At 39.0% G+C, this 16,983-nt stretch overlaps 1 protein-coding gene across 3 annotated transcripts in view; it reads left to right on the top strand.

Annotated features, from left to right (window-relative positions):
• LOC139479518 (neuronal acetylcholine receptor subunit alpha-10-like) overlaps positions 1–9,140 on the top strand; it is a 194,593-nt gene extending 185,453 nt beyond the window's left edge. For all 3 annotated transcript variants that reach the window (XM_071262372.1, XM_071262365.1, XM_071262378.1), the window contains one exon: positions 4,275–9,140. In XM_071262372.1, the coding sequence (XP_071118473.1) occupies positions 4,275–4,801 (527 nt within the window). In that variant the 3' untranslated portion in view covers positions 4,802–9,140. The remainder of the gene's footprint in view (positions 1–4,274) is intronic.
• The last annotated feature ends 7,843 nt before the right edge of the window (positions 9,141–16,983 follow it).

Below are 16,983 nucleotides of genomic sequence, written 5' to 3'. Positions count from 1 at the left end.
ATTTACCCTGTGAATGACAAATGACGCCGCGGTCTGCGAATGACAAGTCACAGGTCAAATGGTCGTTCTTCGTCTCCCTATTTTATTTATTTGCAGAGATACGGTTCAAATTCGAACAGAATCAATATACCAGTGGTCCTCGATAGCAATATAAGGGGCATGTTGTAGATTGATGTAGCTGAACAGCCTGGGCTAAATGTTATCGCTTAAGACAGCGCATCGTGTATTTGATTCTAGTATCCATTACCAATCTTACATAGAAACAGGAGACATCTTAAATCTGAAAAAAATCCTCTGCGTGATAAATATCTTAAAATTGGGAGAGTGTTTGATGAAGTGGACGGCATGAAGTATACGAATCCAATTCCATAAACTCAGAAAGTGTCAGTTCATGAGCGATGTGCTCTCGTTTGTATTGCGTTATCGGCGGATTCGAATAGTGGGCAGTCTGAGGCGGTGACACCGGGGATGCGTAGAGAGTAAAAAGGTAACTTGAGGGTGATCGCCTATGGTTATTGTAATGTCTGTGATGCTTTGATCCCTCGCCTTGAAGAGTTACATTAGAATGCCAATTAATTTTACCTTTTACTAGCGGAACACCACGTAGTTAGGTCTGCCCACGATTTCTCCGGTTTTTCAAGAATGTGTGTATGTTTTTCTTTTAGGAAGTGTAACGAGATAGCTAGAAGGATTAGTGGTCACGCATCGTAACTGTATTTCAGTGACAGATGACGACCATGTTTCGTTTCAAAGAAGCTAAAAAGTCATGTATGTGTACTTGATATGACTTGTTTCAGGTAGATCGGGGCTGGTACATGTTGAAGTGGTAGTGAGTAAGCAGTTAGCTGCATCCAAGTTTTATTAGGGTGGTGTGTATCTACATGTATGTACTCAGAACAACCGAACCGTTTTAGTAGACTGTAAGGACAAGCGCAGGTTGCTAGGGACCACTTCTGCCACGCAATTCCCAAAGGACCTCCTCCGTTGTCTAGGTGTAGAGCGTCTGCCCGGAGAGCGGAAGGTTCGATCCTCATCCGCGTCGTACCAAAAGACGTTAAAAGATGGTATTTGTTAACCTGTCTGGCGCTCGGCAAGGATTGGTCGGCTGGGAGTCAGTATACTGTGTCTGAGTAGGATATTCATGTTAAACCGCGGCATTGGCTCCCTCTATGAATCTAGTACAAGGACACACACACACACACACACACACACACACACACACGTACATGCACGTCGCTATATAATACAATAACCCTCGACGCGACATTAAACCCCATTTCACCTCACCTCACCTCCAAGATCTACCCAATGGAAATGTGCCAGAACCTGTCCCAGAATTTAACTTAAAAATAAAACGTCAACGGAAGAGAATAGTCAGTCTCGATTATCTCACGAAACAAATTCCAGTGGGTTTTAAGGCAAAATAGTTCACCGAAAATAGGTGATGGCTCTAGGTCTTCGTGAAAATTGTACGAATGTCCTGCTCTATCGGTAGCAACCACAAGTCACACAACCTGCATAAAAAGTAAATGTGTTTTGCTGGCTAACGTCGCACAGCAATACCACAACCATACGTGTCATGTGAACCATCAAGTCTTGACAAGACAAACCAGTGACACGCTAACGCGTATACTATTTTTGTAGAAACTAAAAAAGACGTGTTAATTTTGAAGCCCACCATATGTCATCAAAATGTGTTATAATGTCATTCCAAGCATGGATCAAAGAATCAATTGGACCCTATAAAAGCTGAATATCCTAAATTGTGAAGTGTTAAAGTGCCTCCGCGCCTTTTCAATGACTACATTCAAATTTCAACAGTCACGAGTGGCAAATGTGATATGTCTATCACGTCGAGTATGTGCTTTGTTCATAGAGATGAATTTACCGTACACACTCTCTCCTGTTATATAAGAGTGGTGGACAACCCATTAATTATTTTACTTGAGTAATATAGGCAGCTCAATTTTGAAAAAAAAACGTTGGTGGAACCATTACCTTCCTGTCATAAGATCACTGGGGTTGAAAATGTGGAGGAATTATAGAAACTGTTCAATTACTTTTAAGTATTCGACAATGCGACTTACAAGACAATAAGCATTTGGTTGGCGACCCCAGGTTTTACACATCAAGTAAAAAAATAACACACAAAGGCATATCCTTAAGCTTACATAAAAATAACACGTTTAAAGGTTATTATTGTTAATGAAGTATGTGGGAAGAAGTAGCCCCAAGTGTGTGTCAGTAAATCTCTGTGGTATTGCTTAAATAATTCATTTATTTGACTCGGGGGACTACACATCCCATGTCCATTGTTAGTTAGCCCACTAGTGTCTGGAGGTGTTCACATGCTAAATATACGCTGACATAGAGCACGGCCACAACGTATGTCTCATCCAAGCTCCCCCTTTGTCTCCGGGGAAATTAAACTTGGCGAGTTTGAAACGTCTTTAGAATAGAAACACGTAATGTGATGTAAACCTATTTTAGTATTTCACCTATAGAACCAGGGATGCACTGCCCGCAAATGGAGAAGACAGTAATTGTACCACTCGTTTCTTATTCTGTAGGAACATGTCAACGTTTCTTTCTTTAACCTAACTATCACCTGCAGCAGAAACACCAGGCCGAGAATTGTACATTTACTAGGTCCCATGATAAGCTTTAAACTGACTGGAATGTTTCAACAAAACCACATTGCGTGCAAACATTGACATTAAATCCTTACGGATTCGACAGCAGATGCGGTTTTTTTTCATTTACTTCCTTGGAGCCTCCCCAAGACACACGTTAAGTTAGCATTGCATGGGTCAAAGTTAACTTCGTAAATGTGCTGCTTGATTTGAAAGGATTATGCTGAATCCCGAGTGTGTATTTATGTCCGTCCGCAATTGTGTGTAGCGCTGTATATATGTATCAATAGCACTGTGTTCCAATCCAGACATATGTATGATGACCGCTGGTATCATGTCGGGATATTTTATGTGTCACTCGGTCGCCACCCCCACGATATCGTGCGTAAATCACATCAGACTCTGCGTAAACAAATTAGTAATTCATGCGTGGTATTAGTTTAGGAAGCGCGATCAGTTTCAGGCGATGTTGACAATCATTACTGCTGATTGTCAAGTTAAAGTGGGAATACATCACGAACGCCCTCTACGCGCCGTGAGTGTGTCACTGTAATGTGAGATGCTTGTTTTTCATTCTGTCAGTACATCCTAATGCTCTCTGTGACTTTATTCATTCATCTGTCGATCGTCGCGAAAAGCTAATCTAAAGATAAATCAAGCATTGGAGCTGTACACAGCACGATTTATTTGCTCATTTATGCTACCGTGTTGGTAAAGCAGAAAACGCTCGCAGCTTGACACACATTTGGACATTAAATTGCCTAATGTCCCATGAAATACATAATTAACGAATTAAATTGTCACTGTTTCATTGTACAACCATCCATCGATAGTATGCGATAGTATGGCTTTTACGTGATTTCATAGTGTTTTCACAAGATTTGATAGTACTTCATCACACATGGCTTCATCTGGTAGTTGTTTCCCAATTTGTAATTATTGTTGCTATTGATGTTTTTAATAAACTTAAGGAAAGAAAATGTTTAGTAATGTCTATCTTAACATTATATACAATCATATCAACTCAAAGAAGCCAGGTGCCAGCTCTATATAAAAAGGCTATATAATATGCAGACGTTCGAATCAATATATATGGCCACACGGATAGAACGAGGTCACATACATAATAAGGCAACGACACATGTGATGCACGCACAGGATATTGGCACAGTTTGGGAAAAGAACTAAAATGCAGTCATCAATATACACATGATTTGTGCAGAATATGGATAATTTGTTTTTATCAAAACACAAGTGAATGCAGAATGTAGAATACACATATGGTCATCAAGACATGAATACAGAATGTATTTGTTTGTTTGTTGTTTGACGCTTCACAAAGACAACATACAAAATCATCATGACACACGTGTGCATGCAGTGACAGCTACACGTATTATTATTATTATTATTATTATTATTATTATTATTATTATACCACAAATAGTTATAAAGGCACACATGGACAGTAAGGATAAACAGTTACAAATCAAACCAACATGTACAGCAACATGCCAAACTCACAGCAACATCGACTGCATGCTAATTATATTTTACACGTCAGTGGCTGTATGAGATGACACCGATACTTTGTATTTTTATAAATGACATCTCACTTGTAAAATATGATTTCATTTTCAGGCATCTACCTGACAGTAACCATGGCGATGACGTCACTGTCCATCATACTGACCGTGTTTGTTCTACAACTCCATCACGTTGGCCCCCATCAGAAGCCCGTTCCAAGATGGCTGCGCTCTCTGGTATTTGACATCTTTGCCAGACTTGTGTGTATGTGTCACTCGACCGATTCAATGAGAAACAGACGACAGGTGACAAAGACAGATGATGTGTGTCTGTCCACATTCATGGAGACCATTGACGGTAGCAATTGCAATGGGTCTGTTCCATATAATGGGATGCCTCTCGCTCATGAACGTATGTTGGATCGGGGGGACCACACGAACGACAGGATAACCAGTCATCTGAAAGGCTTGGTACGTCGTCAGGACAGCGAGGAACGTCATCAGGACGTGGTGAATGAGTGGCGGTTTGTTGCCCACGTCATTGATAGGCTTCTCTTCTGGATTTTTCTTATAGCTGCGGTTGTGTCCTCTCTAACGATTTTGGTGATCCAACCCTTCCTTAAGCCGGAGCACAGTCTGTAATTCATCTGTCGAGCGGAGAGATATGTACTGATTAGAAGTGTTGGATATAATCTCATGTGGAATATCTTCAGCCAGCCTGGAACGTCCTTGTAACGTTCCTGCATGTATATGACCTGTATAGTTTGTGTTACATATTTTGTCGTATCAGTGGGAGGCAATTGAACGCTTTGGCCTTGAAATTTGTGTTAATAAATATTTCACAAAGAAAGTAAGCAGACCGTTATGCACCAATATCGGATGGATCAAAGCTACCTGGTTTTAGAGTACTAACAATCCTGTAATTAGAATTCAAATAGTATGATATATAGACCAGCAATAACATGACGACCATGTACATAACTATGATCTATTATTGATTTTATAACTAAAATAAGATATAAAACAGTAACGCGCTGTTTATGCATTTAAGTTCACACCTAAACAGTCTCAGTGAGAAGTGATTTGTACTTGACCTGAGAACGGATCGAGGGAATTTTTTCATTTACGATTGGCTGTAAAATCGTGGAATTGTTGAGGGTGAGTTGTTACGATATCGTGGAATGCATCGTGAGGAAGGAAATCAGCGTTACGAATGAGAATGATGCGGTTACGTCTCCCTGTGATTTTCTGTGTCCGCCATGGATGATTTTAAAAGGAGCCATGATGTGCTTGATGAGTAGATTGAAGAGTTTGGGTAAATGAAGACCTTCCCAGTGAAGTAATCATGCAATGATGGCCCTACTTCAGTGGGAAGCCGACATTATAAAACTCCACGAGGAGGGGCGTCGTTACGTGTTAAACTGATGTGTGTCTCGGCGATGACTCTTCCATCTTACCTGCCTACAGTCTTGGATGATTTGGTCAACCCTTCCAACGAACTTACATCAGTATCTTTATGTGTATGGATTTCATATATTTTCACATTCTCTCTGACTTTCTGTGAGGTGTACAAGGTGACAAGAAAGCAACTGAAAGCGTGTCGGGGAAGGGCTTGGAAATGGCACCTGGCCACATAATACCAAGTATCGATTTTACCTTTCTTTCTTATTTGTGACAATGACAATGCCGTTCATGGTGATTTTTATTAATACTTAAACGTGAGCAGGATTACCATTCCTGAACACAATGCAAACACAAGGTTATCATTAAGAATAACAATATAATACACAGCATGACAGCCAGTATATGAAAGCATTTTAACACCCAATTTGCTTGTATAGAGTTTGAAATTGTTTCGTGTCACGATTTAAAACCTGAAATGACACGTCAGGAGGTACTTAGTATGTGCGACCAACCCTGTTCTTCAAGCTATAGATTACAAATTCATCTTGCCAGGATAGAATTATTGTCAACTGTATTCGTGGCTTTACTTCCCAAACATGCTTAACTAATTATGCAAACAACCAACACGTTCCAACAGAGCTGAACAGACTGCTTGAATTCTCAGAAAGAAGAAACAATAGTTTATATTTTTCTTATGCTGTTGGTAGTGACTATGTAGGACGTAGGAATAGTCGTAGTATTATTGTAAGGGATTGTGATGTGTTTGTTAGATAGAAACATATACAAATTTTCTTTTTCTCCTGTGCATGATTTGATTGCACTTTATAAATACTGCACATCGTTATCTGCTCACGTCAACACCTAACTTGTTGTTGAATGAGTATATATTTATTTTGTACAATGTGGTTATTTATTGCAACAGATATCCATTCATTATACGGAGAACTCTCACCATATGTGTGTCATATATGCATTAACTAACCATCAGCGTATATTTTTCACGTAGATAACCCAAAACACTTGAATATATTTTATAGCTGAAGGAAGGACAATTTCAAAAGATTTGTAGCTTGAGAGCATCACAGAACATGTTAGAAATTCTGGGATTGAATCATCAATGGCGGATATATCTATTGGTGCATGGATATATTTAATGCGTAAATGTTGTTCCGTATTTATATGTCAGAGTTCGCCCTAATGACTGTTTTCATGTTATGTACAGATGCATAAAGATCGTTAGAGCGATGAATACATATTGAGTTCTTCGTTGAATGCATATTGAGTTCTCGTAATGCCTTTATGGTAGGTGTGTATGCTATGTGCTACCATAACTGAACCGAGCACACGATATGATGTTGTGGCTTATGGTATGTATATTCCCAAGTCATCTGATTCAAAGTTGTATAACTGGAGAGATCATCTCTCAGCATTAATAAGTAGAAAGGAATCAAGGAGTAACACAGTAACGTCTTCCTTGATGAAGAATACTCGACTTTACAGAAGGTATAATAGCAGCTGGAACTACGTCGACCTTTTAAGTTCATCACGAATCCATCTATAGGATTTAGACCAGAGAATATTACATTGTTACAAACCACAGAAACATATGTCATATATGTATTTATGCTACTATTACAATGTCAGCTTTTTATCTATACGACTTCGAGCCTTGAATTGTAACAAATCAGAATATAAATGTCTCCTTTCTTACACCAAGAACAAATACTATTTCTTGATCTAATTCGTACTCAAACGCTTCCACCTATTTTGTTCTACAGTGGTACAATACACCAATGCCAATCATACAGCAACATCCACCAGTCGGACCAGTACCTTCACTGACACGGGCCGTGGTCCAGTGATCTATGCATTGAATATAACTACGTTCCTTAAAAAATATTCATTTTTAATGTTGAGATAAATGTATACATTGTATTGTCTTGCACTCGTTACTTGTGCTGATATGTTTGATGTCACCCTGTCTATGTAATCCTTAAACTTTCAATTTTAGTGGTTTGTGTTGCAATAAATAACGCTACCGTCGGTAGACCGGAAAGAAATTTAATAGCATGAAATCATTAACCATTGTCCAGAAAACAGTTTCTGAAATGAGCTTAACTCCTGTTCTATTGGTTCATTGCTGGGAACATGCAGAGTTTGCTCAAATGTACCTCAGTAACTCAAGGAGTGGCAATCAGATGTACTTTGAATGGAATTTTAGTTACGCGACTGCTATACCTACTGGCAGTCCCATCATTTCGTAAAATACTTTATTGAATCCATGTATTCGATACTGTCTTGTGTTTTCTTAGACCAAAAAAGGTCGAGAGTTCTTTCATTCTTCTTTCGCATGCACTATTTGTTCTATAATAGTTTTAGTGATGTATCCGTATCAATCTTTTCCTTAGTTTATGTGACTAATAATATTGCATTAAATGCAAAGAATAGGATATAAACTGCATTCTTTAAAGGATATGAAAATAAGTGTTAAGTCAATTATTCATCATATTATGAGCCGAAATGAAAGCATTGATTTCGCAGTTTTAGGTATTTGGTTTCTGGCAGTTCGATCATAGAAGGCACTTGTCATTAAATGTCTGCAGCATTGAAATGAGCTGTCGACAATGATGTGTGAGTCGAATTGCTGAATTGATGATGTTTTCATATTAACAGAATCCAACTGTGATTCAAATGTCACAATCTGTTTGTCAATAGTGTTCCTGTTGACCGAAACAGAAAGAGTGAACCAGATAAGGCAAAGTTGAAAGTTGGTGGCATTGTTTTTGCAAAAATATTGTTTCAAACTTTGGAACAGTGTTCCAACAAAGAATTGGTGAAGCGGCTACTTCAGATGAATGAGGTCTGGCGCCCTGTCCTCCACGTGGCTGTCATTACCAGGACGTGAAAGTGGAATTCAGCGTATATAACTTAGTTGCAGGTTCAATCAATGCATATTGACGACCGCATTATTTTCCAAATTTGACGTTGGTGTGATAGAGCCAGACGATTTACGTGATTATGATGTATAAATTTTATAATACGTACGTAATGTAATTCAGCCAGCTGGGTAGGCCTCTTGCGGGCAGTGCATAAGAAGAGGAGTATGATGCGGCATTTGATAGCTCTAAACGTATCGAGGACGGCAACCCTTTTATCCCGACTACCAAAATGCCTCCAATAAACGTGTTAGCATTTCTTTACTTCATCTATGCAGTATGTGCTTGCTTTGGGCATATTTCTCATATTTCATTTCTGATTTAAGTCCTAAGTTGTATGTGTCTCGATTAATGACCATGGCGCCCTGACAAAACTGCTAACATTTTTATGAATAATGTTATCAAATATATCTCACAATAGGTGTATGTGTATAAACGTCTCGAAGTCTGTCTCTGCTTTGGTGCATGCAATGACATTGCTCATGTTTTTATTTTCACTGTGTGACATGAAGTACGCACTAGAATAGAACAACCCTAAGTTGGTAAAAAGTAGCACCCTATCTTTCTTGTAGACCCGAGTTTCTTGAACGGCGTTTGCCACATAGTCTGTACAGATGTAATTTGAGAGAAAACCAACAAAAACATACTGTATGATTTGTGTAAATAAATTACAGATATTTCGTAAACTTGAGTTTTGTCATGTTGAACGAAACAACCATCATCCCAGTCGAATAAAGGCGCTGTGGGGACGTCTCAGGACCATTTGATCATCGGTTTGAATCCTAGACCGTATCTCTTTGTTCAATATATTCAATAAAGTGCTGAGCCTGTAAGAGCTGCATCTTTACGAGAATATCTTCAACCTCAGGTTTACATAACTTGTTATAACGCAACAACTGTTTAAAGCGGCGTTACACCCGTCACCTACTCACTTGTTAATAGTCGATGATTTTACTTAAGAAAGTAAATATCTGAGCGACTATGACATGAGCTAACACATCAAATTTCGAAGAGGGAGTTGGATATAGGCGCCATTCTGAATAGCATTTCAGTAATTTCACGGCATGTGGGAGTGTCAGAAAATGCTTGAAAAAACTAATTCTGCACTAGGCTGTTGGGAAAAAGGAAATTGTCAGCCAAAAAACATACAGTTGCAAGTAAATATATAGACTCATAGTTTTCTAGATGTAGGTGAAAGTATCCCTAGTCTCCATACAAAATCCCATCACACACACACAATCTCTCTCTCTCTCTCTCTCTCTCTCTCTCTCTCTCTCTCTCTCTCTCTCTCTCACACACACACACACACACACACACACATACACATATCTTGGCATATGGGGGTTATCATTATTGTGAAATCCACGAGAACGGTGTGGTTCTACAAACCAAGTGGGGCCAACTCTCGACTGGCAAATTGTAACAGCTAAAGTGTGCATTAGAACTGCTGAGCTACTGCTCTACAATGTTCTTGTGTTCGAAGCGTCATAAACCCTTCATGGTCCCCGTCTACTGTGTGTAAAGGATACCACAAAGCTAGGCTGCACACCCACTCTTTAACTAATGTTCTCTTATGAACCTCGTGTAAATGTCAGTGACCATCAATACACGTATGTCATCCCAGACATTGGACTAATGCCTACACTGAATGTAGATAAAGTTACTATAATTAAATCTCTTCACAGGAAGATAAGGGCCAAGCCTGCACTGTGTCAGGTGCACACACATTCTTTAGTAATTTTAGCACAATATATCTATACAAAAAAATGTTAATAATTGAAAAAATACCGCTAAAATGTGCTTATGTTGATTGATTTATTGCCGCACAATCATATTCCAGCAAAATTAAGGCAGTCTGTAAGTAATCGAATCTGGACCAGACAATTAGTGATTGATATTATGTTGGGACACGATGACACTCATTCAATTCACCGAGCCTGACCACCTGATCCATTTAGTTGCATCTTACGACTTGCATATATTGATGGGGTACTCTCTTCTAGGCAACATACGCCTTGAATAGGGCGAAAGGGGCGGTGGGCTATCCTAGCGGTTAAAGTGTTCGCTCGTCACGCCGAAGACCCAGGTTCGATTCTCCACATGGGTACAATGTGTGAAGCCCATTTTTGATGTTCCAGGGCGTGATTGTGATTGAATATTGCTAAAAGCAGCGTAAAAGCATACTCACTCACTGACTTACATGGGCCAGACATAAGAAAACATTCATATATTAAGAGCATACATTAATCAGTAATAGTTTCCTTACTCTCGAATAACTTTCAAACCAATCTGCGTGAACGTGCTTTTTTATCATGTCATAACCATAAAAAATCGATACTAAATGTACAAAATTGTACGATTTTGACCATATCATAAGCATGTGTCTATCAATCACTATCAAATAGTGATGATACCAGGTGTTCGCGTAAAGGTGAGCGCACAAGTCAAAATAGGGTATTGCATCGGACTTCAGTTTTGTCAGTTTGTTTATATCATTTTTATAAATGCAATTTACATTGCAGAACGTAAATAGTTGTATGTACATGTATATACAATATGGCAGTTTAAACAAGCACATAACTTTCAGAAGGAAAACATTTTCGCTAAGTCTGACATTTCTACCACATTGGGACGACTAAATAGTGTAGTGTTTACGTTCTTCAGTTAAGAAAAAAACAAATTCCACAAACACCCACCTGTCGGTTAAGAAGACATAAATGTCAAGGCCTGATTGCTGTAGCTGCTTTGCCTCTTCTGGATGTTTTTGATGTAGGCCATAAACCGTGCGAAACAGAGATAAGGATACACAAGGATAGGTATCTCACCTGTTAAAACTCCTGACGATTGATAGAGTATCATTTTATCAAGCCATATTAGCAAATTGGCCCACTGTGTGTGGAGTTTGTTCGCTAGGGATTAAATCAAGGGATGTTTGTGTCAGGTCAGTCTGTTTTTCACATGTCACGTTACAGGTTGTACATACAAAAGATACAGGTGAGATTATTGCACGAAATCGACAAAATACACAAATACATATAGTCATGCACACGCTATCGTCTTCATGAATCTGGGGGCACGGGTGGCCCAGTCGTCTAAGGCGAAGCGATTCGCTGTGCAGAGCTGCGTCCCTTGGGCACGGCAGAAACCTATGAGCGTGGGTTCGAATCCCGGTTCGCCCCGATTATGTTTCTAGGTTTGTCAGCACCATACCCGTGCCCGTGGGTTTCACCGAAGTAGTAAACGTCTGAGACCTACATCACTTCGGGCTTTCCTCCAACATTAAGCTGACACGTCGTGATATAACTGTAATACTGATAAAAGCGGCGTTAAACCCAACTCACTCACTCTTCATGAATCTGAGGGTAGTGATGTTGAAACCTCTGTTAGTTTATTGTTTTCATAAAAAATGCAATGTTGTGAAAACACTGAGTGAGAAGTCATGTCATTGTCGAATCTGTGCGGATATCGGTATCTAGTATTACAAGGCATTTAACAGGTTCCCCTGCACCAAATACAGGAAAAGACAGACCATTTTCTTAGAAAAAACGCCTCGATGATAATAAAGTTTGAATTTTTTATCCCTTTTCATCAAGCGTATGTTGAATATTTAGCTCATCAAGATAGTATCGGCTTGGTTTCAGAGCATCTTCTGGTTGTCACCTCAGCCCCGTTAATAATGTAATATGTTAATGCGAACTAGATATTAGCTGACTAAAATATTCATGAATTTATAGCATCTTCGTGTCATGACAGTAGAAGACATGAACCACGCCCCCCATCACAAGTATTGAAGGATATATCAATTGGGCATTTCTGTCATCTTCATAACATCACTTTCCTTGGTGATGAAGTATCTATAAAAGTAACGTTTTTCGACAATCACATTAGCGGTGAAAATCGGAAGTCCTACTGCGGCAAATGTTACATAATCATGATTATTGCCAAGAAATGCACGTTACAATCAGTGGCTATAACCGATAAGCAAGAAGCGTCAGTTCATCTGAAGGGTGTTTGACGAGCATCAATGAAAAAACTGCCATCCCAATTCGAATGTTACTTGCATTATTACAAGGCACAGAGTGATTGATTTGTTCCAATTTGATAAAATGTTTTTGAAGTACAAACCGATACTAACACTATCCTGCTGCCATTTTCTGACACAAGGGTCATTATGCCAGCAGAGAAAGTGAAATGAGGTGTTTTGCCGGTCACAACATCGAACTCAGGAAAATGATCAGTTTGTCGATAAGTATTTATCCGAGGTCAAATCATTGAATGTCAAATACCTCTCATGCTTTGGGTGAGTTAAGAGTGGTGTTTTCCGGGCCAATTTGTCGATATGTCATCCTTGCCATATTTTGGGATTGCAGCAAGAGATTGCACATTGCTATTAAACGCCTACTGAGTAATTTGGGCCATTGCAAAACTTCTTGTGGGGGCTTATTTCTCTGAAACAAAATTTCTGCTTTCTGAATATTACCTTTTCAGGTTACCGAAATACGCAAACGTTCTTATCGAGCTAATCGCCACATGTTGTCTACATGTGTTTTAACACGGCTCAATATTTTACGATTTGTGCATCTGTTTCTTTAATTCATTTATAGGATCGCTTCAAATAGATGTATTTCTGGCACAGTCATCATCACCTACGGCTTCCCAGAGTATTTGAACTATTGCAATAGCGAAGGTGCTTCCCCTCATTTCGAATGTAATAACATATTAGGCATTAAGCAAGTATCTTATTGGTAGATCAAAGAACAAACACGATGAACTGGTATTTTGTGAAGAAGAAATGTTTGACCTAGTTCAATATATGCATTTAATGAGAGATGGCAAATTCAAGTCTGTTATAATTGTTGTCTTGACATGCTAAACATGTGGCCAGAGTGCATGTCAAGCATTACATATGGCGTTATCAAGTCACATTATATAACTTCCAAAGGTATGTCCATTAGTAATAAATAATCTGTTGGGCGACAACAATATTACACTCGTGTTTGATTTCAAAGTGGGTTTCTGAAAATTCATTAAAGACCACACTGGAAGAGGTAAGATCTTTTCTGCTCACAGTATCTGTACAAAAAGAGTTCAGCAGACATTTTATGGCCTTTCAACTTTTCAAAGCGACCCTCTCAATCACGGTAAAAAGCTGTAACTTCTTTTTGAGGCTTTGTATCAAAAGTACATTTGACGAAAACTGATCCCTGGGACGTGACAGTGAAACACATATCCGTCAAGTAGACCCTTCAACCTTCGTCTCCTCTTCTCATTCAATTGACATTTTTCACAACCACAGTTGCAAAGCCAATAGCTCTGTGGTTTTGATGTGGTAACTTGAATGAGTTGGTCATAAAAATTAGAACTTGCAATACTATGTAATTTTAACTAACACCATACAACATCATATGATAATACAATTTTAATTTCTAAAAACAAAATTTATAGTATTGCAAGTTCTAATTTTTATGACCAACTCATTCAGTTACCACATCAAAACCACAGAGCCATTGGCTTTGCAACATATCTACTGTGGTTGTGAAAAATGTGTCATTTGTTTTAATAATTAAAATCGTAGTATCATTTCATGTTGTATGGTGTTAGTAAATATTACAAAGTGAAGGTTACATTTGTGCAATGGGTTCATCAATACAATTAGTTTTATTCTTTTTTCAATCCAGGAATCAAACAGTATCACATTTCTCAGGTCTTTCCTGATTCGTCATTTCTTTAAACTCCAACGAACAAGATGTCAGGATAACAGTTGGAGTGACACATTTGGTTTGTTTTTTACAACCAATAATTTGCGTTGAACCTTTATTTTATGAAATAATGACTAGAACAAAAATCACATGAACAATTAGAGTGAAAATAACTATAGAAATTAAAAGCAAGCATGTCAGATGGCATCGTCCTTCCTCATTTCATAATCTGGTGGAACAATATCCTAATTTAGATCTCGTCTATATTTTCAGAAGCAAAGCATAAACGTAATTGCATCGTGCAAATATAAAGAACTGGAAACTCTAGCAAAGATGGCCAGCGAGGCGCTTTATTAGGATCATTACACCAATCCGCAACTGCTCATGAGAAATACCAAACTGTGTCTTTCAAAAGGGGCATCAAATACCGGCGCCACAAAACTGGACAGGGATCGGCGTCTGTGCCGTGTGATCACCCTCATTTCAAACGGAATCAGTAAATAGGCAAGAGAGGGGTGGGGGAGCAATTCATGGATCTAGAGAAAGGCATTACTTTACCAGCTAAAGTGAGATTGATATAGGTGACTACGAGACGTGCAGCAGTAATGAATAAATGTAGCTGGCACTGAGAGATATGCTGAATATGATTAAATGAGGATGTGGTGAGAACATTTACAGTGTGTAGATGACCACTTGGTATTCAACCTGACTTCAACGAAGGTATTTGGAGTTAGACCTGTTGGGCACAGGATCCGTTATACTTGTCAAAGATGGTAGCTTGAAAATACGTTTTGATGATTTGCTTTGTTTCCGTTCAGTAATAATTAGATTTGATTTAAATACATTTTAGTGTTGAACGATAATAGCGTAATATATTTTTGTACTTTTTTGTTACTATTCCCGACTACAGAATGTGTTTGTTTCTGTCTTTAAAAGCGGCTTTTACCACTGATCTACTCCACCACAGGACACGTCTGTGGAACGGCGGGTTCCAACTTAAAAGGCCATTTCTCCCTCGACCTTGTATGCCGTTCATATTGTAAACAGGTCTTATAGTTACACTCACTATCGTGAACAACGTGATACCAATCGGGATCACAACTTCTATATCATTATGGATGCTATGTCAATGGTAGAAAGCACAAACTGAAAAAGTGGAAAAGGAATTTGAATACACACATTCTGCCCCAGCCGGTTGTCATCCAAAGTCTGGCTGCCCTAGATGAAAAGGTTCTAGTTCTTCCCAGTGACAATGCCACAAATAACATCGCCCTTATATGTAACCATCACTGCATTAATTGTACGATAAAGAAATGGGCGTTAGTGACATCTCAAATAATGTCACGTGTAAGGCCATTATGTAAACAGAGAAAGAAATGTGCTCAAACCACGTATTCGTACTATCAACTAGTGGTTTCACTCTAAAACTTGAAGACATGTTCAGTTTTCTTTTGTACTATATTCCAAAGTTCCGTAAGTATCCGTACAAAGAGAAAAATATTGCTTAGCCCAGCAAATGTACCACCAAATACCTGTCTCAAAGATAAACCATAATTCCCAATACAATCAAGGGAGGACTTTCTTTATGTTCACAAAAAGTATTTGAGACAAGTGGAATGGGTATTATGTCGATTTGCAAACGCACAAAGGATTTGCTGGAATTTTATTCTCAGAAAAAGAACATTTGATTTTTTATCTTTGTACACTACTATCCCACACGACAAACTGTTCCTCTGTTCATGGGACATACAGCATACATTTACACGTCAGTAGCTTCAAAGGTTTAGGACAATTTGTCAAAACTATAGCCAAATGTCATCTGAAGTACACTGAGAAAAACAATATGTGAAATTCTGGACTTCCTCTTTGATAACATGTCCGCCTCCGTGGTCTAGTGGTAGAGCGTCCGCCCGGAGAGCGGAAGGTCCGGGGTTCGATCATACCAAAAGATGTTAAAAGATGGTACTTGTTGTTACCCTGTCTGGCGCTCGGCATTAAGGGGCTAAAACAAGGACTGGTGGGCTCGGAGTCAGTATACTGTGTCTGAGTGGAGTATTCATGTTAAACTGCGGCATGGTATCTCAGTGAGTTAGCACTATGAATCGGCATCAGTCCGGACTAGTACAAGCAGCCACACACACACACACACACACACACACACACACACACACACACACACACACACACACACACACACACACGTACATGCACGTCGCTATATAAGTGCAATTATCTTGGACGCGACTTAAACCCCAGTTTACCTTACCTCACCTTTGCTAACATCTATGAGAAATGTGGGGATAGGACATTTAGGCGAAAGGTTTCCATCCACCACTTGTACTCCCTTCAGTGCTTATCTGTTCCTTTATGCATACAAGTCAGAATTTCTTTTCAGATTGGCAAAATAAAAACAAGGGAATTTGGCCAACCGATTAACGTAAGCTTCAGATATATCGTTCTATAATGGTCAAAAAGTTTATTTCATTCCACTGATTTACCCACCTTGTCTAGAAATAAAATAGGCCAGTGAAATCACCTCATCATTTCGATATTTAGAGCTATGCATAGATTGAACAATCTATCCACAAGAGAGTCTATTGATAAGAGGGATGACTTCAACTTACCGTTCAGGTCGGGCAATCATTATTTCGGCATCTCCAGCCTTTGATGTCTATATTTCACAACCTTTGAGGTACAATCAGGCATACTCTTCCTGCACAGATTTCAAAGAGCCTCACACGACTCAAAAGTTGTTTGATCAGGGTCCAAGGCCAAGGCCAACATC

This window comes from Haliotis cracherodii, unplaced genomic scaffold (genome assembly GCF_022045235.1).
Source record: "Haliotis cracherodii isolate W230 unplaced genomic scaffold, xgHalCrac1.p SCAF_1, whole genome shotgun sequence".
Lineage (NCBI taxonomy): Eukaryota > Metazoa > Mollusca > Gastropoda > Lepetellida > Haliotidae > Haliotis > Haliotis cracherodii.
Note: the sequence above shows the minus strand (reverse complement) of the source record. Positions and strands in the feature narration are given on the sequence as shown.